General features: G+C 41.3%; 1 protein-coding gene and 1 long non-coding RNA gene across 15 annotated transcripts in view; both read right to left on the bottom strand.

Moving 5' to 3' along the window:
* RBFOX1 (RNA binding fox-1 homolog 1) overlaps positions 1-25,963 on the bottom strand; it is a 1,156,483-nt gene that overhangs the window by 798,062 nt on the left and 332,458 nt on the right. Inside the window, exon 1 of one of the 14 annotated variants that reach the window (XM_027750824.2) lies at positions 3,527-3,622. The exons of 12 other annotated variants lie outside the window; for them this stretch is intronic. In XM_027750824.2, the coding sequence (XP_027606625.1) occupies positions 3,527-3,529 (3 nt within the window). In that variant the 5' untranslated portion in view covers positions 3,530-3,622. Of the gene's footprint in view, positions 1-3,079; positions 3,150-3,526; positions 3,623-25,963 lie in introns of those variants that run through there. One more of the 14 variants, XM_039389546.1, reaches the window with a different exon arrangement.
* The window catches only part of LOC120324877, a 35,069-nt gene continuing 18,434 nt past the window's right edge, over positions 9,329-25,963 (bottom strand). Inside the window, exon 4 of the long non-coding RNA XR_005566546.1 lies at positions 9,329-9,376. This is a non-coding gene — a long non-coding RNA (uncharacterized LOC120324877). The remainder of the gene's footprint in view (positions 9,377-25,963) is intronic.

Below are 25,963 nucleotides of genomic sequence, written 5' to 3'. Positions count from 1 at the left end.
TTTCAGTTTGCATTCATTTTTTAGTGCATCAACTTGAAGGACACAGCTGAAATTATCTTATTTGCAGTAAGTTGTAATTCTTGGCACAGTAAATTTTATCAAAGTAATAGTTATGAAGGAAAATTGTAATACTGAGAGCTTCAAAGACAGTTTTTAATCATAAAAGCATACATTCAGACTAGGTGATGAAATCACTATTTACTGATAACATACACAAGGATACACAACGTGAAGTGTCAGAGATGGCACTGTACCTCCCAGAATGAGGACTTGCACTACAAAATAATCAGGAGCATGGAAAAATTCAATTATTTCATTAAAAGAAACTACCCATTAAAAAGTGCAACCAAGCAAAAAATGAAAAACAAAGAGCAACAAAAGAAAAAAAAAAAAGACTTCTCAATAACGCCTTGGGGAAAGATGCTCAGAGATAGGAGCTTTCTGCTCTCAGGAAATATTACAGCTCAAATTGGGCACAATTGAGTCAACACAGATGTACATGATTTCACTGTATCAAGGCCAGAAAGAGTCAGGACACCTAATATTTTGTTTGAGCCCTGTCTGTTCACTTGTTTCCTGACCCTTCAGTTTTATTCACCTACCACTTTTACAAAGGAGCATGAGACAAGAGCATCCCCACCTCCCACATGAAACGGGAAGGAGTCAAGATCCAAGAATTAAGTAGAAAGAGTGCTGACAGATGCAGAAAATAAACACATTTTTCAACTCCTGTATTTCTCTCAAGCTGTAGTATGAGACATCAATCTTAATTACATAAGATCCATCTTTTTTAGACGAGTACACCTTTCAGACACCAACATGCTCAATGGAAGCATATGCCTTCCATAACTATAAATAATATTTCTTTTTGTAGCCAGCGTTAGGAATCCTATCTTTATAGTATATAAGGCTTAAAGTTAGATCTAAAAATCAGATTTCAAAGCTACAATGTGATAAATTAGTGATGCCAATTTTTTTAACCAGTCTCTTCTATCCTATATTTCCAGCTATCTCAACTTCTCCCAGTGCAAGCAAATACTGAACAGCTCTTTGGTCCTAAACAAAGCTTACCTGTCTGCACAAAGGTTAATACTTCCATTAAATTCCTCCTAAAAACTAGGCAAAAACCTGGTAAAGCCAGCATATGTGCAGGGCTGGCAGAGAAGCACTAGGTCCCCCACAAAGGAATAAAAAAATACTGAAAGAGAGACTGAGTGGGAGAGACAGTTTGGAGGGAATGAGATAAGATTCTTTAGAAAATAAATAGTAAGTAAGAGCATCACTAAGGAAAAAAAATGATGGAAAAGACAGCAAAAGCAGTGAGAGAAGTCAGAGGAGAAGGGGAATAGAACAAGCACGCAAACATCCATCAGAGATGACACAGGTACGAGCTGATCCTGCCCGGGGCAGGAAGAACAAGGGTAGCAGTGCCTGAGTCCCCTCTGGCCTTGCTATTCCATGTTTAACTTCAAGGGGGCTTTGTGCAGGGCTCAGCACGGGGAGCAAGAACACACCTCAAACCCCAGCACCATGGCCTCGGGACATCCCATTCCCCTCCCGTGCAGCAGCACAGCCAGCAGGGATTACGTGTGCAGGGAGTGTGGGGGCATCACTGGCACAATTCTCAGTGCTGGCAATTGCACCTTGCAGTCCTACCTGTGTGCCCATGTCCTGTGCTGGGAATGGATCACATTATGCATCCAGGAATTAACAATCCCGCTGGCTTCCTCGACACTTGGCTCCTGACAGTATTGCTGTCATTTAAGGGTACCCTTTCCTGAAAACCAGCACAGCATCCTCATCACGTCAAGGGCACCAAGTACTTCAATTACAAGAACTATAAAAATCATCAACGTCCTTTTAATTTTATTCCTCACGTTTGTCAGCTCTATTACTGATACTCAGTTAAGGACTAATAGAAAAAAGAAATATAGTCTTGACATTAGAAACACTGACTTCATTTCAGGAAACGCTGAATCCTTTGTCTAATGTATTTACCAGAAGAATAAACTGTAAATGAGACTTGGGCAGCCAAGCCTGTATAGCCTACATAAGACAGTGAGCAGATCTGGACTATAATCAGAAAAGCGACATAGAAATAGTTTCACAGAAACTCATCGATGCAAAATCATTCAAGTAAAAGTAAATAAAAATGAATTAAAAATACCTATTCTGTATCACTACTATAACCCTGATAACTGGAGCATGTGATAACGACCACTTTCCTAAAAACTAAACAATCTATTGACATACATATTGAAAACTCACACAGCCCCACTGTTCTTCCCAATATAGATTTTCTCAAGCAGCTGTGACTATTTGGTCTCTAAAACTTAACTATTTGATTACAAGAACTAGCTCTGGTTTAGACTGTAATACATCCACGATCATCAGTCTCTACCCCAGAGTGACAAAACCTTGCTTCTGCTTTTACAGCCCACACGTACAACTGTTTTCACACTTCCAAATGACAAATGAAACACGCAGTATCTTTCCTAAGTATCATCGAGTCTAGAGAAGTGAAGCAAGGGACTTGACATTCTTGGGACACCATCACCAGCATCTGCTGTGTTTTATGATCCAGTTCGGCTTGAATAAACTGGATCTTATCTAAAGTGAAAAAACCAGTCATCACTAAACTACTTCCAAATGTAACATACTATGCCACATTTGAAATTCAGAGTAGATAAACAAAAGCTGCAGCGTTGGACAAGATCTTTCACACTTCGCTGATGTGAATCACTCCAGTCAAACTTCAGACCACATTCGTTTCACCATCTGTGCACACCATGTTCAGTTGGCAGCACGATGTCCAACAGCCACATCACAAATTTTGGAACCGTACGACTCGTGCCACTCTCACTCTGTAAAACCATCTCGCAGTGCACAGCCCTGCCCCTGCTGAGGAGCGGCAGTCCTGGCTGTAACTGCTGTACATCTTAAACGTACACAGTGTCACTACACCTGCACTGAACAGCTATTTAGGCAACATTTATACTTTTTTTTTTCCTGACAGAAGCGCGCAGGAGAAAACACTATGATAAATCGCCAATAAAATCAGCAAACATCGATGACTTACAGGCAGGTGTAGTTTCCGGGCAGTTAAACATCTGCACCCTTTCAAACAGCAACTCCTCTGAGCCCCGACTGCCCATGTTTCTTGTTCCCTGTGCTCGGGAGCCCCCTCCCGTGCCGCCCTTCTCCCGCAGCACCTTCCGCACGGCGTTTCGCAGGCGACAGCGGAGCGGGCGCGGTGCCCCCGAGCCCCGCGGAGCGCCCGGGGCTCAGCAACGCTGCCCTGCCCGCCGGCTCCCGGCCGCTCCAGCCCCAGCCCCGCTTGCCCCGCGGCCCCGGCCCCCCGAGAGCCCCCCCTGCGCGGGCACTCCGCGGGCGCGCATCCCTCCTCCCGGCCCGCCCCGGGAACTTTCCGGCCGCGGAGCGGGGCCAGCGGGACCACCGCGCACCTGCCGGGCTGCCCCGCTCCGAGCGGCCCCGCTGCCCCCGCGCAGCCCCGGCCGAAACTCACCATAAAGAGGCGAGCGCAGGCGAAGGGTCGCGGCGCGTCTCCCGTCCGGGGGCGGGCGGGCGGCCCCGCCGGGCGAAGCGGCAGCGGGACGCGGCTCCCGCGGCTCCCGCGGCTCCCGCAGCCCCGTTCCCTCGCCGCGGGCAGCGCCGCCGCCCCGGCTCAGCGCCGCATGCCGCGCCCCCCGCCCGCCGCGCCCGGCTCCCCCCGCACCGGCAGCGGGGCCCCTGCCCGGCCCGCCCGCGACCTCCGCGGGCAGCGGCGACAGCCCGGGGGCGGCCCCGCCGCGGCGGTGCCGGGAGTGGAGCGGGCGAGCGGGCGGCTCCTCGCTCCGCTCCGCGCACCGGCCGGACAGACGGACCTTCCCGGGGCGGAGGCGCTGCCGCTTCTCCAGCCGGCGCGGAAAGTGGCTCCGGCGGCGGCGGGCGGGCGGAGGTGACCTTCAAGCCCGGCGGGGCGGGCTGGGGCGGGGGGGGGGGAGAGCGGAGAGCGGCGGGGGAGCCCCTGCGCCGGGGGAGGCGGCGGAGCGGGAGCGGCGGCGGAGGCGGGATGCGGGATGCGGCGGGACAGCGGCGCGGGGCCCCCGGGGGGGAGCGGGGGCTCCCCGGGGGGTGGGGGCGCGGCCGCGCCCGGGATTTGGGATTGGCGGCCGCGCGGCGGCGCCCGGGAAGCCGCGGGGAGCGGAGAGCGGCCCCCCCGCACCTGCGGCGGGGGATGCGCGGGATGCGGGGGATGCGGGGGATGCCCGCGGCCGGGCGCGCTCCGCCGGGGCGGAACCTCCCCGGGTCACCGGCGGCGCGGTGGCAACTTTGCGCCCTCGGCCCGGAGAGCTGCGCGATTCCCCGGCCGGAGCGCGCAGGGGCTGTCACCGCTGGGGCGGGAGGCAAACACACACACACATCTACACAAAGCGGCGCTGGGGAAACTGCTGATTAAAACGATGCCCTTGGCGAGCCTCAGCCATCTCTGTGCTTCCTCTCCTTCCTCTTTGCCCAAAGGAAACCAAATCTTGCAAGATTTCTAATGCACAGAGCATCTCGCAGCATCCCTAACCGCATGGATTGCTCTTAAATTAGGCTGAAGGCGGCTATTAGCGAGAAAGTTTGAGGGAAATAATAAACATCAAGACCTGTCAGAACAATGCCTCGTCCTTCTCTATACGTTAGGTATTGAGTCTGTAACGATCAAACATTTTTGTGCTGCTCAGCCTTCAGTTACAATAAATTAATGCCACTGAGACTGACTTCAGCATGTAAACTGCTATCAATCACAGATGGGTAGTGTGAGCATCACACAGATGTGCTACCTCCTGTGGTTTAGGAGCAGGGAGTTGTTTCAAGCATGGAGATGGAAATGCAAACCTGTAACAATCAGGTGATAATGAGGAGGCAAGCTTTAAATCATAAGCGTGGGGTTCCTTAAAAAAAAACTTTAAATTAATAACCTCCCTATCAACTCTTTCATCTCTGTAGAAAATAAAGCCAAATATTCTTAAGTTCAACTGCAGTTCCCACATCTATCATGAAGAGAAGTACCTCAAAAGCACATAACTATATCCCCTTGCCTCTCCTGACAGATTTGGGGCTTGGCCTATTTCTGTTGCTATTTTAAGGCCCAAGGTATGATCCTGGATCCCCTAAACATGTAACTCAGCGGAACTGCTCAGGAATGTTCCTTTGCCAAGTCAGACCAGTTTATGAAGCTGGGTATTTTTGAACAGTAGCTTCAGAATTTACCATTCCTCATCAAACATGAAGCAGTGTTAAACTAACAGCTGGAAAACTTTTGCTCCACCTTGTTTAAATCTGTCAGATTACTGGAAGGGACAAAGACAGTCAAACATTCATTTTCAGGATCCAAATGTAACCTATCAAGTTATCACAACAGATTCTCTTAAAATGTATGTCCCACTCCCTGTGAAGTTCATATAAAGATCCTTGGATGGATCTTTAAATCCACGCTGTGGGTTTCCTTCACTTCTGTTTTCAGCCTTCCAATTCATTCCAAAATCAACACAAAGACAACAGTAGGAAGCTTATGTGTCCAACAAATGTAAACTGGGGGTCAAGACATTACACTGAAGTTCTTTAAACTGCTGCAAAATTATCTTACAGTGGGCAACTGGGCACTCTTTGCAGAAGGAGAGACTTAAAGCCATATTTACTAATCTGTCTATGATAAAGTGATCCTAGTAGAAGCTTAGCAAGTAGAAATGAAACACAATGCTGGAAATATTTCTTAACCCCTCCCTAATTTGTATATTTAGGCCCTCTTGTAGGAAAATAATTTTCAACATTCTGCTTAAATATGACTGACTACATTGACAGGTTTGCCATATGGCCCAATTCCTGCTACTTTGTCAGCACTTTTTAAAGACTGAACTGATAAAAAAAACCTGAAAGATGAACTTCCCTGTAAAAAACGTCCAGCCTTTGATGATATGTGCCGATGCAGTATGAGGCAAACTTTCTTCCTGGTGAAATTTTTGCCATTAGGTTATTTAGGGTCAATCCCAGCTCACACAGAGCTGACCACTGATTGACTCAGAGCCGTGTCAGATTCTCTTGCCCATAGGCCCAAAGACCCTTGCACAGGGCCATGCAGCAGTTTAATGAAACCTAGGAAGGAAGGACCATCTAGTGCCTTCCCAAGTGAAACAGCCTGGAATTCCTTCCTTTTTCCCAAATATGTGATTTTCAGGGTGGCACCAATGCAAACATTTTTAGGTATCTCAATTTCCTTCAAAATCTGACCTGTAGTCTTCCACTGTCCACTCACCTCTCTGTACAGCTGGCAGCCTCAAGAATGAAGAATTAAAACTGTTTTAAGGTGCTAAAATAATAAACAGGTGAAGCTCACGCAAAAACATGAGCTAAATCAAAATCCTCCATGAAGGAACACAGAAATCTCACAAACTGGACTTGCTAACAAGTTTTCTTCAGGCACTTGAGCATTCCTGATGAGTAAGGAATACTCACTGGAGTACTAAGGACTACTCACAGGATTAAAACTAAATCAGGTCCAGGTGTTTGTTGCTTTCATCTGGCCTTGATTACAGAAACAGGTGTATGTTAAAAGATCAGAGCTTGTCTTTTGCAGTCCCAACACCTACATACTCTTCTTTTGAATAAATCCTGGCAAAAAGGTTCTCTTGGCTTGTTTTTCATGTCTGTTTTCCCTTTGTTCCCTTCCCATGAAAGAACCTTGAACTCCGAGTCAGATCTCTCTTATAAGAACTCCTCCATACTCAAAACTTTGCCATCGTTATTATATATGGACTTTGTTTATATATTGTTATAGAGAGACTTTAGACTTCTTATTATATATATAAGACTTTGCCATCATTATTATATACAGACTCCCAGCTGAGGTGAAAGTTTTTGTGGAAGAAATAACTGTTGATGAGAAGAAAGGACAGATAAATGATGAGCAAAGAGAAGCCAGCAGAGAGTGTCAGAGTCTCACATGGGGCATTGGCAGAGCAGAGAACAGCACCCAAATATTGTCTTTTGTCCCAGAGCTCCAAGCATTACAATATTTCCTTTCCTAAGCCTGATATATCCAAACGTACCTGCCTGTGCATCTCTTAGAACCACCTGCAGAAAGATATGTTGCTATTTATTCATCTTTGTAATAGACAAATCATTTAAAGCACATCATTAAAAAAAAATATGCTGGCAATTCTACCCAAAGTCACCATTGTGTGAAGCCTGACAATTCTCAGCCTTTCCTATGGGAAATATTTACAAAGAAAATACACAGATTTAAATATAATTGGCTAGTCATGCACTTAAACAAGTTACTTTGAAAGGGGATATTTTCCAATTGAATTTAAATTATCAATGGCAAGAGAACAAAATAAAGGTCAGGCAATGAAAGGCTCTGTTGAAACATGATGTTTTATACACATTCCCAGTTAGGGATTAATTTTAAAATATTTTTTAAAAAATTCTTTTCTGAACAAAAGCCTATTTACGGTTTTATTAAAATTGGAAATGTTTTTCCCTTTATAGTAAAATGTTTTCAGAGTTTATTTCCAAATTTGGGAACTGGCGTGTGATTGTTCTAATCAAGAGATCTTAAGAAAACAGATCTATGGTATGGTGGAAGATGAGCTGGAGATAAAAGATGATTTCTTGGAGAAAATAATTGTTCTGAAGAGCAAACGAAGTCAATGCTGCAGATGCTGTATCAAAAGAAAAAAAAAGAAATCAAGAGAAAAGTGGTAAAAAATTTATTTGAAGTCTTCAAAAATAAAGATTCCATGTATTTGTAAGGAAGATATAAATAGTACATACATATTTAATGCTTTAAAAATTCATAATGTACTCGCAGCAAAGAGCATCTCTAACAAATCCACAGATGCCACAACACAGAAGCCATTTGCAGTGAAGTGGGTGAGCTTAAAAGAAAGTAAATCCAATTGAGGTGGTTGCTGATGTATCACAAATTTCAGTGCCATAAACACTTGAGGAATCATTTTTAGAATAATTATGCCGTGGTATATCCTTGGGGAACAGTCCACTGGCAGTTAACCCTTAGGACACTGAGCAGAAAGCCTTGGTGGTGTCTTGATTCTTGAAATTCAGGATAAAACAGGAATCAAACTTAAGGAAATGGAGAAATCACCTTTCACAGACAAAACATGAAAAAAAAGATGTAGCACTCTGTACATGTACCCCGCTGGTGTGGGGGGGTTTTAGTTTAATCTCATGTTTCTTAAGTGCTTTTAGACAATTTACAGTGTCTGAGCTCTCGTTTCCTGGATGGTTTGTTGACTGGAGTTGAATAAATTGTGTGTGTGTGTGTATGGTCAGATTAATGAATCCAGTTAGACCGAATTTCTCCTTCTCTTGTGCATTGCAGAGCAAGGATTATTTGCTGCAGATCAAATACTGGTGTCTGAATAATTCAATGTTTTTGTCTCCGTGTCAGAAGAAGGAGTTAAGCTGTTGCTACATTTTGTTCATATCTTTCTACTTAGGAGAATAATTCTGGGATATTTGACCCACACTTTTAAGTTATTACAATATTTCATATTTCAGTCCTAAATAATAAAATGAACTATATTGTCACACAGATTTAAGACCTACTTAATTAGACATTCATAGCTATTTAGTAGAATCGTTGAGTAGCAAGATAATATTTCCATTTTTAATGCTCTAATAGCAGCATCTTCATGTGCTTGCATCTACATATCTATAAGATTTGAGAGTTTCCAACTTATTTGCCTGTGATAAAATGCTGATCTCTCTCCTTTCTCCAGGGAGTTGTTTTTTCCCTGTCCCCTGACTTTGACTTACAGCATATGTACCAATCCTCTTGAAGAAACATCTCGAAGAAGCAACTGCACACCCAACTCAGCAGCATCTCCTGATTTTTATCACTCTGTGTTATCTCCAGGTTATTTTGGGAGCACCTTGGGACTGAAGACCATTCAGATAGGGCTGATGACTTATGGCTTTATATGTGGTTAAAAGGTCAGGCTGGTTCAACTGACCTTTCTTGGAGGAAACCTCCGGGTGTGCACGTTGTCTCTTTGCTGTCCCGTGTGGAGGGATGGGGTCACAGATTAAACATTGTCAGGTTCTGTGCTCCCCTTTCTGCTTTCGCTTCCATTTATATTTAGGCAGGGCTGGGCAAGTGTTGACAGGAATTGTCAAAAGCAACGGTGTCAGCTTTTTCTCCTTTATGTCAGGGACATTTGGAAGGGAGGAGACAAGCCCTGCTACTGAAAGAACCAGAGCAGGACTCTGGAAAATTTCAATCCAACGCCATCTCCATCTGACTCCTGAGGATGCCACTGCCAAAAGCACTTCCCCTTTCTCTTTGGCTCTCCGAGGGTTTTCTTCCCTGTACAATGAGAACAATGATCCTGAGTTTTTGTTGTAAAAGAGCTGCTGGACCTGTGTGTGAACACACACAGCCAGGCTCCTGAGGAATTCTGTGCTGCTCCTGGGCCAAGGGGCAGGTGCTTCTTTTTAAGGAAAGCAAATATTGCAGATGCTGCAGAAAGGCTTTGTAGTTCTTGTCAAAAATACGGGTACCCTGCCAGAGCAGAGGGCACAGTCATCTGCTCAGTAATAATTCCTGGGGAATGGGTGTGAGCTGGAGAGTCCAGTTAAGCTATTTTCGAAGACTTTCAGGGCCTGTTTAGTGCTGGGATATGTTGTCTTTGACTCTTACATTGCCGTAGCAGGATTCAGGGCAATGGAAGGACTGGCAGTTTTTGTGGTTTCTCCAGTGCCACTTCTTTTGATCATGCCATAACTAATAAACTTTTTACTCTGGAATCATTTGTACAGGTTTGGAAGTACTTCTTCCATAGTTGCAGACTATGCAGTTTATTCTTTCTAGAGCTCTCTGACCAAATGGGCATCTGTGCTGACATTTGCATCACAACCTCTGCCTTTTCCCCCTAAATTTGAGGAACTCATTGACACCTGCATTTACATACAAGCAAAATTTAAAATTCTTATTTGAAGTGTTAATTGAAATACTCGTGCTCAAAGACAGAATTTGAAAATATCTTTTGTGAGAATTATTTGATTCTCAATCCCCTAAAACAAGTTTCGAGCCAGACTTTGTAGTTCACTAATTACAGGATTTTAGAATCCAGTCTGAACCTGCCCCTCAGTCTAACAGCCTAGTTCTGGAAATACTCCAGAACTGAAGATAGCAAATCCTGGAGTGTGGACTAACATAACTGAGAACAACTTGCCTAAGGTCACATGTTTGCAGCAGAGAAGGGATTTAAAACAGCTTTATCAACAACAAATACAGAGCAGCTATTGTTTAGCAAAGAGAAATAAAAAGAAATTCCCTGAAAATAATAAAATATTTCCCCAAACTTTTATCTGTGAATCCATATTGCTTTAGACAGAATCAAGCTGAAAAGAGGCCCATTATAAATAAGAGAGAGGAAAAAACCTGCAGAGGTGCATTCAACTCCCTTTTAAGGGTAGAAACTCCCAGAAAATCAAAGAGCTGCAAAAAGTCAGATCTGCCCCAATCTCTGACTGCACATCTTTGGGAATTAAACTACAGTTACAGAAATAGGTAATTTCTTTCTAGTATTTTTATCACTAATGTATTCACATCTCTGCTCTCATATGTGGAATATATATTAGACTCATAAAAATGAATTGAAATTTACTATTTCCTGGATTATCTTATTCCAGTTAAATCCTCGATTCATGAGGCAATTGCTGAAGATAAATAGAACTTCATGAATTGTTCATAAACTGCACAAATTCACGAGTTAGAGATGAAAAATGTAAGCCCACAGAACCCTTCATCTGTAGGCCACAAATTCAAGCCCAGGTTTGAGATCAGCAGCGACCAAGATCCATTTTCATCTTATCACCTGGAGGCTTTCTGGTAGCGTTTGTGAACTCAGTTTGTACCCTCAGTTCCATCTTTATAGGATAAGTGGCCACATAAATAATTCACTGGAACTTGTCAGAAACAAGAAGTTGTGAAATGTAAAGTCTCCTTCATCCATCCCACTGCATAAGCAGCACACAGGAGCTAATTTTCTAACCTTTCACTAAGCTGTGCGTGAAATGACATACAGGAGTTCTTGCACATTTTTAATAAAATAAAGCTCCTCAAATATCAATTCTTTCTAATAATACACTCCTCTGGAAATACCACCTTTGTGGGTTTTCTGTTCTTTATTGGAAAATTATTAGGAAAACTTTTTCACCAGGGACCTTTGGCTACGCAACTGTTATAAAAAAAGCTTTTCCTTAAGGGAATAACTTTGATTTTCTGCTTTAGAGAGGAGCACGTCAGAGGCAGATGGACCTGAAAGCAAGCACAGAAGGGCAGGGGGAACATGCCACTACTTGCTTTAAGTTTTTCATGTTTTTTGTATTGTGGGTTTGATTATTGGAATTTTTAATATGATAACATGTGGAACTTTAAACATTTCTTAGGATGCGTGAGGAGAAGACATGGAGATGGACCCTCCCCTTTCTCCTGGCAGCACTGTGGCAGTGATCCTACAGAACATGGAATAACAGAATCCCAAAATGCTTTGTGAGATTCTTGTTCATCTGAGGAAAGTGGAGAATCATAGAATGATTTGGGTTGGAAGGGACCTTAAAGACCATCTTGTTCCAACCCCCCTGCCACGGGCAGGGAACCTTCCACTAGACCAGGTTGCTCCAAGCCCTGTCCAACCCGGCCTTGAAACACTTGAAAAACACAACATTGAGCCACTTGATCTGCAGCAATTTGGGTCTAATGACTTTTAGCCCGTGCTGTGAATGCCAGCTCCTCTGCAGTGTTGTGTGAAATGAAGAGGTGCTGAAAGCCACTAATGCTTGGCTACAGTCTGTACTGAAAATTAAGTCTACCTGGATAGTCACTATGTTTATTTCTATAACTACATCCAGGAACCAGTGTTTTAAATAAATCAGATTTTTATAAGATTTTATGTCAGTTTAAGTACTTTGCCCCCGCATAATCTGTCAGAAGAATTTTCCTGGGAAGGTGATCAAAAGCAGGCATTTATTTTTCGCTTACAAGGTTGATTATATCATCCCATCACATTGAGACCTTAATCAAAAAAATAAGATTTGTACTTGTGAATGAGTTTGCATCTGCACAGAGCATCACTGGAGAACCATGTCCAGTGCCCTCCATTTGTCCCCATTCACTACACTGCACTCAGAGTATTAGAAATTAAAAATTACAGTACAGCTGAAAATTACTCTTCTACTTCTGTTTTTAGAGCAAGTGAAAATTTATCCTCCAGGTAGTCTCCTGGTAACCTCCAGGCTGTCCAGATGCAGACAAGTGTGGAAGTGATTTGAGAATCATCCCTGTGCCTAAAGGTTTAATTAAAAAAAAAAAAAAGAAAAACAACAAAGAAAACTCCCTAAGTCACTTGGGTCTACAAAAACAGTCAACACACAAACATACAACATCAGGCAAAGTTATACAGCTCTGGCTATTTGGGCTGTGCCTGTCTTACTAAAGGCAGTGTTTTTATGGTACAAATCATGTTGAAATGATGAACCAGAAGTGACAATAACTGTCCTGCAGCCACACACCCCTCAGAGCTGTGAGACATGCCCAAGGTTTTCTAAGGTGTGTTTACAGCCAGTCAGCAACTACAGGAAATATCATATCAATACATGGGTCAAACTGATGCTCAACATGATTCTACAAACCATCTTTGCAAATTGCCTTTATGCAAATAAAAGCCACACTTTAATTGCTTTAAATATCATAAGGGATTATATTTTTTTATATAAAAGCAATTATATTTTTTATATAAAAGAGTCAATAAAAAGAAATACCCTTTTTTATCTACTACGTGGAGTTAATTATGAGTTGAAGTGTTAATGAACCTGTAGTCATTTTACACTGTGAACAAGACAGACTGTACAGGCTGAGCAGGACCTTGTGGAACAGGAATTTCACTGAGTGTTCAACTGGGCCCCTGCTGCTCCAGAAAACCCTTCAGGTTACAATTCATTCCTTGAAGAAAGGAGTTTTTCAACCTGGCATGGTGCTAAGAGCTTCCAAGGTTCTTGAACCTTTTCACAATGAGAGCTGGGCCCCTAAACCACTTGAAAATTCTACAGGTTTTACAGCAAAACTCACTTGATTAATCTCTAGCAGACTCTGTGAGGTTAGTGACTAACTGTGAGGAGCCACTACTAATTTTTGTTATTAACCTCATTTGATAGAAAGATAATTTGTTTCTCCATTAACGTTAATCCCTTTAAAATATTTCTAGTGGTTCTTCCATTAATCCATGCCCTTTATTTGATTGCAGGGAGACTAATTGCAGAGCAAGATAAAGCTTTGTATGAATGTCTGGAAAAAAAAAACAAAAACAACAAAAAAACCAACCCTGACTTTATCTTTAACAAAAAGGTTTTCTTGAGAGAGGAGCATTTCACTACTTTAATGTTTCCCAGGCCTGAAAAGGGGTGGACTGTGAACCCTATAAGGATTCCTAGGTGAAAGAGTCCAGCAGCACATAAAACTAGAATTTTTATTGTATTCTTACACCAAACACAGTTAAAATCCTTCAGCACTTTTAAAATAAAAACAAAACTTGATGGGTAGATAATATTTTCCTTGTAACTGCTCAGAAATAGATGAAATAAAAACACTATTTTTCCTCCTTTCTTTGTACAATACTGGCCTCGTCTTTCTAGAGTAGTAATGGAAACTGTAATTTCCTGGGATTTGGTAAATCTGGGAACACGATGGCATAAAAATTTCATCCTGTTAATAAAACAGACGTAACCCTCTGACCTGTGTGGCAACAAAAACAAAGACCTTTTGCAAGGACCATTGGTTTCGGCAGCATTTTGGGAGCTCATGTCACCTTCATTTTAAACTCAGCAACAGAACCATCGATTTATTTAGGTGGGAAACAGTGACAAAGGCATGGAAATCGATTTGGGATGGAGAAAGTACACATTTTTGGTGAGTTTTCCCCCTGAATTGCTCATTAACAGACCAGTTAATACTGCCTTATGAGTAGCTGTGTTTAAATTTCCATGTTAACACACAGAAAAACTGTAAGACTCCCTGCATCTATTAACTGCTTCCTAAACACGTAGGGAATCAGGATCAGAAAATTTCCTGACTGTATTGCCAAGCCTCCTGTCCCAGCTGTGAAGATGAGTGGGAAGGCCTGATGTCCCGGTGCTCCATGCCCCAAAGGGCACATAAAGCATATAAAATCCAAGGAAGAGGACCCCTGGTTTACGTAAGCTTTATTAAAACCTGAATTTGGCATAAATGGGGAAGTAAAGTGAATGGTGAAGAGCAAATCTGACCCCACAAGCTTCTGTAATGACCTCTCCTGGCAGGTGCCACCCCTGCAGCCCCTCAGCTCCCAGAACCTGGCCATGCAAACCCAGCTCAGCAGCGAAGCCTCTCAAGAAAAAGTTTGTGCACTGATCACACTTGGGCTGGTTTTGATGGGAATTGTTCAAACCAACTAAAATGAAGACAGCAAAGTCATCCTTTATTGAAATTGCCTCATTATGTGCAGCACCTACCATGTTTATCCCCACGGCTGCACGTTCGCTGTCGCTCCCGAGGAATAAACAAAACACCTTTGCACTTCCCTGTCGTTTATCCCATTTATCTCTGTCCCACGAGTGTCCCTGACACAGACCCCACTGTTCAGTCCCTCTTTCCCCTCTCTGCTCACTGGAGCCACGAGCAGCTGAACCCACCATGGCTCCCCATGCAAAGCTCACTGTGTTTTCAATATTGTGTCCTGGTCCTGTTCTCAGTCAGGCCATTAAACCTGTGTTTGAAAGACACTAACACAGTAAAGTGAGTTCCATAAAATTTAACCTTTGCCTTTACCCATGAGAATTAAAAATCTATGCAAATTCTCCACTGAGGGGTAATTCCTTTACAACACTGACAAAATCCCTCCCCCTTACCCTTTTCTTGACTTTTCGGCTTTTAACACCTTAAATATAAAATTCTTGCACTCATCCTCTCCCTTTTATCTGTTTCCTCATTTCTCTGTTTCATATTATTACTATTATTTCACTATAGTTGCTTTGTTTCCTTGTATTCTGCTCTATTTTACATCTTTTTTTTTTTTTTTCCACCAAACGACCTCCTATGAATTGAGTGCCAAGAGTGAAAGCTCCACCATCCCAGCACTCCTGAGCAGCAGAGGGGACAGGAAGTTTTGAAGGGGTCTCATGATTTATGTATTTTCACTGAGCATTCCTCACCTTCTGTAAAGTGTCAGAAAATAATGAGGTGATGAAAAGTTTGTGAAACGGGCTGTGAAAGGCCATGTGTCAGACATGGTACTCTGGTAATCCACTCACAGGACCTCTTTGTATTCCCTTTTCCATCAAACTATTCCAAGGTTTTCAACAAAAAGTACAAGACTGGACTTTACTACAGTAAATAAATAATGCATTAACTTTTTTTTTGTTATCTTTAGTAAATATTGTTCATTTCTACAATGTAAAAGTATTTAAACCTTATGAACCTCACGATAAGGAGAAAATTGTTTTCCTAAACCTCTCCAAACAAGGCTCAGAAGTACCATGATCCATCTAAAGGGGGTTATTACACCTATGTGGCAGTGCTGGAGCTGAAGGAGCACACAATATGTCTTGCACACCTTTTTAATCAAGGAACACAAAATATTTGTTCTAAAACATCTACCAGGGCATCACCAAGAGAAGTTCAAGGCACCACCAGCTTGGCCTGTGATGGCTGGAACAGTTTGGGGTTATTTCACAGCCTTTCTGCAGCAGTAGATTGAAAACCACCTTCAATGTGTCAAATTAACAAACAATAAAACCCCTTCAGAGACTCAGGAATGCAAAAGAGGAATTTGCTGTCCTTAATCAAAGGTGCAATTATATGTAAAAGTGAAATTTTTTCTTTACTTTTTTGAGAGCCTTTATTTAGAAAGCAACAGACTACTCTCTTGCAAACTGGCAACTACTGACTTAGAAAGCATTGAAGTATTAAAAACTACTCTTAAACCATTTCAAATGTTGATCATTACCCAAAAATCAGATTAAAAAATGCCCAATTAAAACAGAAATGTTAATTCCTAAGGTATTGTTATTCACCACCTTTTTTAACCTCATGAAATCTGACTCCAATCAGAGAAGATTCTGCCTGTTGTACCTGCTAAGGTAAACCCAAATTCTCACAACCATGACTGTGCCCTCACAGCCAGCTTATATTTTTATAACTTCATCATACTGTCAGAGAATTCCTATCTTATTTATACAGCTGCAGAAAAATCAACCCAGAACAGTTCTGAAAAAACTGCAAGCTGTAAACCATTCCAAAATAATAAAGAACCTGATCACATTATCACCCTATTAAAATACATATACTTACATCTGCTCATTAACAGTTTACAGTTCTGCTGAGGTTTGCATTCATGAGGTGCAATGAACAAAACTGCTATAAATTTTAAAGGGATTTACAATTATTTTACCCCGGCCTGATAATAATAGAAAGACTATTCTTTGAAAGTAATAGAGCAGAAAAATAAGGCTAGATCTTGTCTCAGGTCATATAAACCATCATTTAAAGACTATCAGTGTGTTGTGGTTGTTAGAGGCAGTGACACAAAACTAATTTATGGTGACCAGGCAGAAGGCATCCAGCTGGAGAAATCCTCCCCAATAATCAATGACAAAAGAGTCACCTCAGTTGGGTTTTCACTGCAAACCGAGACAGGTCTGACACACTCTCCTTACCCACTCACTCCCCTGCCAGAAAGGGAAAGCTTAGATGAACTAATTAAGCCTGGAATTATGTAGCACCATGGAATATTCACCCAAGATGCAAATGCTCCTGAGACAAATTTGCCCAGTCACTACAGGCACATTTTTGAGTGTTCTGGGTGAAATCCTTACAAATAAAAGCACCTGCTGTATCTTTATTTAAGGCAAAAATGGTGGGAAGCTGTGGCAAGTATTGGGGTAAAAATTACCTGTGACAACAAGCAGTGGTTTACAGTTAGAAGTCTGATATTGCACACTTCATTATATAGAATTCCAGGTGATTCACTGGAATTCTGTCCTAGAGTAGAGTGACTTATGATTTTGAAAAAAACTATAGGAATAAATAGACATCACTGCTTCCATCTGTAGATGCAGCTTTGTGCTGCATTTAATAATCATTCAGGTGAGAGTCAGGTAAAGTAGGTAAAATAAAAATTGCTTCCAATTTTGAAATCACGAGCTACATAAATACAATCAATCTTTTCTGTGACAATCCATAAGCCTTTTATACAAAAATCTCAGCAGACTGTAGAAACTGAGGGCAGTCTACATTTAAATTTAGGATTATCTTCTCTTTTTGAGAATCGAGTGATACTTAAAATTATAGTTTCCCATTTATGACATTCTCAGTTAGATAATATTTACAATAAAACCAAAGCACCTGCACAGTTTAATAGTGTACCATCCAGAAACCTATTTTATAGAGAGGACAAAGCCATTGTGATCACACCCTATTTTGATGAAATTATGGGAACTTCACCCTTAGGAACAAAACAAAAATTAGCATGAAAAAATCTAGAAAACTTAGTATGTTTTATAGATCCAGCTCACAGCGTATTTGTACTGAAAGAGGGCAAGTAGGTCCTGTTTCTTTAGCATTTGCTTTAAAAATCCAATTATTGTTATTGTCAGCCGAAAATATAATGAAAGAGAGTATACATGGAGCCAGCGCTTCCTACATTATGCTGAAATAACCCAAAAATATATTTTGCTTCAGTTATCACCTGTCCTATTAGATACTTGCAGAGGTTTTAAGAAAGGAAGTTTTTTATGCTATGGAAAAATTGTATTACTGCATTACATCCATGGTAATATAGCTACACATCTCTATATTTGCAGTACATGGCACTCACTCAAATAAATAACAGTTTTTAATTTCCTTCGAAAGAAAATTCCTCAGAAAGGTTTGAAATTCATCTTTTAAAATCTGGTATCAAAAATATGAATCATAATGTTTAGCATATGACATAATATATAACATTTAGTGTGGAATGAAAATCAAATAACCAACATAGCAGAATTCCATGAGAAAACTCTGAAGTGCTGTTCATATTGGTAACTGTCCTCAGTGATTATGGTCTAACAATTACTTTAGTCTCTACACTCAGTTCCTCAGTTGGAAGGCAGTGTATCTTTTATTTAATTGTCAAAAAAAGTGCCCAGAAATGATCAGTACCAAAGGACAATTAGCCATGACAAGCCACACGGACTTCCCTTTTTTCTCACCTCTAACATCTTCCAGCAAGCAGATAATGCCTTTGACAGAAGAAATTTTGATACTTTGCTATGAAATTTTGCCATCTCTTTCTGTGAATCAGGGCTGCTGGATTGTGTTACATGGAGGGAGTCTTTATAACATGTTCTTCTGGGTGTCCACCTTCGTGCCATGATCCCATGAGAATGTTCCTAATGTGGGAAAGTGTGACTGAAATGAACAACAGGGTGGGACAACTCACAGGAAAATGAGGAGCAAGGAGTGAGATCCTTGTTCACGTGAGGAGAGAGGAGAAGCACAGAACGGTTTGGGTTGGAAGGAACCTCCAAGAACATCCCATTCCAACCCCCTGCCAAGGGCAGGGATACCTTCCACTAGACCAGGTTGTTCAGAGCTCTGTCCAGTGTGGCTGTGAACACTTTCAGGGATAGGGCATCCTAAACCTCTCTGGGCAACCTGCTCCAGAGCCTCAGCACCCTCCCAGGGAAGAGAAAGCCCAGTAGTCAAGGCCCCCCAGATTCCATTTCTGTAAAGGCACCTGCACCTTGTCACGTACAGACAAGCTCTCAAAGGGGGGGGGAAACCCCTAGGGGAGGGAGAAAAATGAAATGATGTTTTCTGTGAAAGCTTGCGCTCTCTTTGACAGTTTCTAGGAGTGATAGGTAACAAAATTCAGGGTATCTATTGATGCTTTGGCTTGTTTAGGTAGCCAGCCCAGGCAAAGGGGGTTGTTCAGAGAGCAAGAGAGGCCAGAGGAGAGCAGGAGCCTAATAAATGGAACTTCTTAAAGAAAGGCTTGTTTCTTTTTTTTTTTTTTTAAACAACTTATGAATATTATCCAGTGGTTTCTGTGCACAGAATTAGAGTGAAGCAAGGGCACAACCACACCACAGTACCAGCAGATCCTGGGAGCAGTTCCCCAGCCCCAACCCACAGCTGGAGTGGCACCACGCAGGTCACAGCACTGCTTTCTCTAACATTTTCCACTTCAACCCTCAACCCTGATTCATGAGTCACACATTATAAGCTTGCTGCTAATTCTCATTTAATATGGAATTGGTAACAAGTTTTGATTGGCATCGTTCCACAGGTGAATTGTACATTTTTCACTGTGGGGAAAAAAACACATTAGAAGAGTAAATGGAACAAAGGCTGCAGAGGAAACATGAGGCACTAACCCCTACAGCAATCCTATGGCTTCTGTCCCATTTCCACTGATAAATTTCTTACAAATGTATAGGCATGAACTGCAGCAGAAAATTTCATGCTTATATTGATGAGATTAATGGACTATTATCTCATTGCCAAGATTACTTAGAATTGATTTTATGGCCCCTTTCCTCTCACGGGTTTCTGATTAAAGAAAGGCCTTGGCTATAACATCTACACCTGAACTCTGCCAAATTTGGGCCGTGTTTCCACACAGGCTTTTTTTTTTAGGGAGCATATTCACGTTTAAGAAAACATTTGCAAGAGCCAAACACCCCATTTATGCAGCATTCTTCCTCTTTCGTATTTCTTTTGCCCTTTTATGCTCTGAGAAGTGCAGCAGCAAAGGAGCCTGGTGCTGATGCTGTATCACAGCAGTACATCACTGGGAATGGGGCTTTCACGGGGTGTTTTAAGGATAAGGGGCTTTAAGGATGCTTTCCTCAAAGTCACCACCAACCCCAACCCCATAACAGAACAGCAAATAGCCTGCATGTTCTTTACTGACTCACTAGAAACACCCTCATATGGCAGTGGCAAAGCAGAGAGCATAGACTTGGAATCTGCAGATATAATTTCTTATATGGTAAAGAAATGAAATGAAAAAATGGCACTTCTGGTACTCTCACATGCCTTCACAGAAATGAACTACAGAACCTTCTTACTCTGCACACAGTTTTAAGATTACTGCTGGTTTTGGAGGATTACCTTGGCTGTGGATATAGTTTTTAAATGATAAATTACTTAGCTGATTAAAACCGGAATAAATGTTTAGCTGACTAATTTCATCTAGAAATAGTAGTATATCATTGGTAGCTGAGAGAGAAGCAGAGTGAAATATAAATATATCAGCAGAACTACATTTCCAACCTGACACTAAAGAAAATCACTATCCATGTGCTCCTATCACATATTTGAGCATGGCCACTGTGGTAACACATACCCCTTTCTATAGTATAAATTTATTTGTATTTTATTTTGTATTTGTATTTATTTTCTATTACCCAAACATGCTAGAAATCCTTATATACGTGTTCATTATTCTATTTTTCATGCAATCCTAACTGCAATTCTGAAAAGAAGTCTAAAACAACTGTTAGAATAAACTATTTTACATTGTTAATATTATTGTAACATTTTTAATTATATAATTAAATTTTATTTATACACTATTTTTAATTATACACTAATATATTTATATTCTCTTATAGCCTTATGGTTATATAGTTATATACTAATGTGGCCCTATACACAGAAGTCAAATTTTTACAACCAGTTTGAAGGCATTTGGTGCTAGATAAATACCAGATTTAAGAAAAAAAAAACTTGAAAGAGAAAGGTGGGGCAAATATTTTGTATTTTGTGCAGGGGATTTCACATGTTATCACATAAGTTATGCCTTAAGGGTTTGACCCCCAGTCCAGCCTGTCTGATAAAACTGTTCAGACCCTGCTGTGTGGGCTCAGCTGACATTGGCATCTCCACCCTGAAATCAAATACCTGAGGTGAAACCAGCCCTGTATCCCCAGAGGAAGAAGGATTTGATGACTCAGGAGGTTCCAGCAATTGCAGCTTGCAAGGGACAAATTTGCAGCCATCTCACCCTCCCAGCTGAGCTGCAGCCCTGGAGAGAAGTCATTTTAGAAACACATCTAATCCAATCCTGTTCAACGTGTCAGGCAAATTGAAGGGAGACAAGTACATTCAGAAACAGGCATCTGAAATGAACTTCACACATGAAATCAATCTAACAACCTCAAAAATAATGCATTTGGTGACTCATCTGAATGTCAGAACATCAAGAGCTGAAGAAGGGAGAGACTGGAATAACAAAGTCCTGAGGAATGCAAAGGAACGTCCCCATCCCTCTGCTCACAGAGGGAGGAACAAACAAACAAAGGCTCCACAGTGCACAAGGATGCCTGGGAAGATGGAAGAAATAAAAATAGAGTATCAAAGTCTTCATGGAAAAAATATTTCATCCTTTCGATTGTACAGTCAATGATAAAAATACTTATAGACAAGTGAAAGCAAAAATACATGAGAAAAGCAGCCACTGTATTTCTGAGATAAATATTCACTGAAATGTAGTGCACAGCCCAATATTCAATAGTATTACAGTCCAGATTCTCCTCTGAGAACTCTTCCTGAGATAGAGCCTTGCAGTAACACTTGCCATCTCTTCCATACAGTGATCACATTTACTAGCCTTTCATTAAATGGCAAAAATTAATTTTAAAATTGATTAAAATTGCCCCTGACCAAAAAAAAAAAGAAAAAAAAAATAATTTATTCTATAATAAAACCCCTTCCAGTTGGCCAGACCAATCTGGTAATGGGAAAAATGCCTCCTTCCTAAATGCAAAGATGATCAACCAGACAGACACAGATTCTCCAGATCCAACCTTATTCTAATTCCAGGGATGTAGAACAGTCCTTAGGGTTGAAAAATACAGTAGGCCTTGCTAAATTTGTGAGTTTTAACATTCTGCCCTGGATCCTCCTGTACTGAGAAAAGCTCTGTCCTCTAAAAAGGTGAATATTAAATCACATGTCATTTTTTCAGTCTTTGTTTTGACAGAATTATGAGCCCATTAATAACAAAGAAAATACCTGAATATAAAACAGCCTGCAAAGTTTTAGCTGAAAATTGTTCAGCAAAACAAAGCTGAGCTCTGGTTGTACCTCAGGATTACATTATTTTTTTTTGCCTGATTTAAAAGAAGCAAAAATAAAAATTCCAATGCAAGGTCAGCAGTGAAAGAATAATGAAACCACACCTCTAGACATGGATCCACGTAGGGCACAGGAGGAAAACTTCCTCAGTTCCCAGATGTGAAGGGCTGACCTCCCCTGGCCACCTCGTATCCCCCCAGCCACTCTCCCTCCCCTCCTCAGGGGGAAAAAAATCATCAGGACAGGGGGAAAAAATAAGGTGGAAAAGCTCAGGGGTCAAGATTAAAACAGACAATTCGTTTACCAAATACTGTCATGGGCAAAACAGGTTTGACTTGGGGAAAATTAATTCAATTTGTTGCCAGTTGGAATGGTGGGAGGCAAAAACAAAAGCTAAACCAGGTTCCCCCTACCCCACCTTGATGTTTTTTCCCCAGGCTGAATTTCAGTCCTTCACACCCGACTCCTCTCCTTCCTCTTCCCTGGAGCAGTGGGGGTTATGGGCAGCCCATCCTGCTCTTTTTCCATCCCATTTTTCCCTCCTCCACCACAGTCTCCCCAGGGGCTTCCAGGGAATCCCTGCCCGGGGGCTCTCAGGGAGCTACTCCCACCTAGAATACTTTTTTTTTTTTTACCCTCACCATCAATTCTCTCCCTCTTTGGTGTTTTTGGGGGTGTTTTTTGTTTGGTTGGTTATTTTTCTGTGGGGTTTTTTTGTGTTTGGTTTGGTGTTTGGGTTTTTTTGGAATATCATGACCACGGATTCTTTCTGAAACCATTTGCTCTGGCCCTTCTTTCTCCTACCCTGGCCTAGAGCTCAAATACTCCCTCCTGTCTTTAGCCAGCTTTCCCACATTTAGCGACTCTTAGGTGAGCCTGGCAGAATGTGAGCATTATCTGACCCCCTATAATAACAGTTTTCTCCAGAGGGTCCATACATTTACTTTATTTGTCCTTTGCACTTATTCAAGCCAACACAAAGGTAACACAGGGCAGCGGTGAAGCAGGACCTAAATTTTAATTCTCATTCTAGATCCTTGATTGGTTTTATTCCACTAGAGGCAAGCTCTCAAGACATAAACAGAATTAAAAATGCATGGACTGCACTTAAAACTTAATATAATAAATGAAATGTGATACTGTTACTTAATAGCCTCAGCTATTGAAAGTTCAAAGCCATCCTGTATTTCAATTATAAAATGAAACATCGTTGTGTTCAAAGGAAAAACATCCACTGAGACACAAAAATCCCTTCTGGAGGTTTTCTTGTGCTATTTCCCTATTTTTAACCCAGAACTCCAGGGGAGGTGCTGTCAAATATCAGACCCATTTGGTTCACCAAACCAGGTTATCAAGGTGACCTAATTTAATCTCTCACTGATGAGGACCTTTCCATGAAAGACTCCACAGTCTCCAATGGTTTACTCTGCTTTAGTCTATTAAGCACTGAAAATTAATAGGGCATATTTCTTTATATTCCTAAAATATCTTAATTAAAAATGCTTTAAGAAACACTGTTCAGCTGCCAGCTGGGGTGGACTCACCACACCATGAATATTCAGGAAACATGTACAATTTAAATGATTTGCTGTGGAATGTCTTGATCCCAGACCCTACACATGGTGCAAAAAAAACCCCCAGTTAACCAAAAAATAACAGCCTGCAGAACCCCAAGTGCAGCTGTCACAGGTATGGGCTCTCTCACAGATTTTATTATGATTATTGTGAAGTCTGTTCTTTTTGATTGCAGGTTTAATTCACAATATTTGTCTGTTTTTAAAAACTGTGATGCAGAAGATACAATTACTGATCATCTGTGCAGGCACTATAACGTGCACAATATAAATTTACAGCACAGACACAGAAATCACCACAGTAAACAGTTTTTGTAGTGATTTTACCCTTTTTAAAATGTGTTACCACAGAGGTGCCACAGCATCACTGATGGATCAGCTCTGGGCACCAGCAGATCCAGTTTAAATTATCTGAAACCAGCTCTGCCCAAAATGGGATTAGCTCCTGATCTTTCCTCCCTACAGCCCCCCACTACCAAAACCTTGCCACATAAATTCAGAATGCTTGGATAACATATAATGGAGAAAAAAAATACTGAGAAAGCTAAAAGACCTCAATGAGGTTAATAAGAAATCTCTGTATCACATAGATCACCTACTGTGTGTTGCTGTAACTGCATCAGCAGTGCAAAAAGGCAAGTTCCACTCCTAGCTGGAATTTTTCAAAGGCTAAGGCATAACAAAAAGCAACTTTCCCTCACCCTTCATTCACCAAAAGACCTTCATCAGATTTACCATGAAAAAAAAGCGAGTGCAGAAAGAGCAAAATGGCCTTGAGGTCTGTAGAGTTGTCATGAGTCAAAGCATGACCAAAAATACATTTTTGCAGTGAACTTTTCAAGCCTGACTGTCTGGGACTTACATGATAGAAAGCAAAAACGTCGGAGATGGCCATTGAAATATTCCATGTGTGTGCAGACACTTCCTACTGCTTCTGTTTCCTCCTGTATCAATTTTTGCTAATGAAAAGGGAACAGGGAAGGAGACATCACATGTCCTTTGATGAACAACTGTTTCTTATAATGTATTATATAAATACACCTTTTATGACTGCAGTTTTTTTAAACTCTGATACATGGTGGTGTCACATCTGTACAGACAATGATTTTTTGGGTGATATATATCTCTATTTTTATGTATCTATGATACATTTCTGTATTGTTAACATGTACACACCAGAGCAGCTACACACTACAATCAAGAGTGTGAAAAGTAGATTGAATGGCTGCCAAAGAACAATTAAAAGCATTTCAGTTGACCAAGCTTGCAATTTAAATTCATTTGAAGCCATTCCCACTGCATGCTCTGAAGCAATTAAAGGCTGTTGCAGATGCTCTCTTGGATATAAACAGGATGAGCATTTGTGTTCTTGTCTGAACTGTAAGAAGTTGTTTTACTCTGCTTACACTATAAAAATCCATCTAACCAGGATTATTAGAGGTCAGTGGAATGTCAGACTCCAGAGTCACTCTGGTGAGTTACTGGGATGGAAGGCAACTGAAAACTGCATCAGTGCCCATGGATTCAGTGTTGAGTCATGGAAGTGGGGCAAACCCTTATTTCCAGCTACAGTATGAACAGAAGGGGAAGAATCCCTTTACCAGGAAAGTGGAGGTTGGTTTCAGGATATGATTTTTATAGCTAAGTTTTTTTAAAAAAAAAAAAAAGAAAGAAAAAGAAAACTGAAACCAAGTTGTAGTGGTGTCTTGAGCTACCAACAGTGATCCAAAACTGTTGGTAGACACAGAGAAGTGTCTCATACCACTATTTTATAGTTCCCAAGCCAGCAGAGGAAGTTCATGAGCTTATGCTCCATGGTGAGTAAATCCTGGGCCAGAGCAGTTCTGACTCCACAGTTTCCCCTGCAGCTGACTAACAGCATCCTCAATCCTGATTTTCTATTTTTGCATTTTTTTGAATAAGTAATTCTTAGTTTTTAAGAAAAAAAAAAAACACGTTTAGTATTTAAATTTTGCTACTTCACTTTTTTTTTCCCCATAATGTAGGATCCTTATCCTTCCTTCTCTGTTTTGGTTTGGCAGGTCCATTCATTCCTATATACTTAAAAAAAAAATCTGATACTAAGTAGGATCCTACCAAGTGTGTTAAGAGTCTAAACTCTGGGATCCAAGAAAGAGCTGAAAATTCCCTGTGTTGTCTGTTGGTTTTCAGGGTTTCCAGGCAGACAAATGTGAACAGGAGGCCACTGACAGCATTTGGT

The sequence above is a fragment of the Pipra filicauda genome, unplaced genomic scaffold (assembly GCF_003945595.2).
Source record: "Pipra filicauda isolate LSUMZ 115617 unplaced genomic scaffold, ASM394559v2 scaffold73_size2923735_pilon, whole genome shotgun sequence".
Classification (NCBI taxonomy): domain Eukaryota; kingdom Metazoa; phylum Chordata; class Aves; order Passeriformes; family Pipridae; genus Pipra; species Pipra filicauda.
The sequence above is the reverse complement of the archived record's forward strand: the minus strand, read 5'-3'. Positions and strand labels throughout refer to the sequence as shown.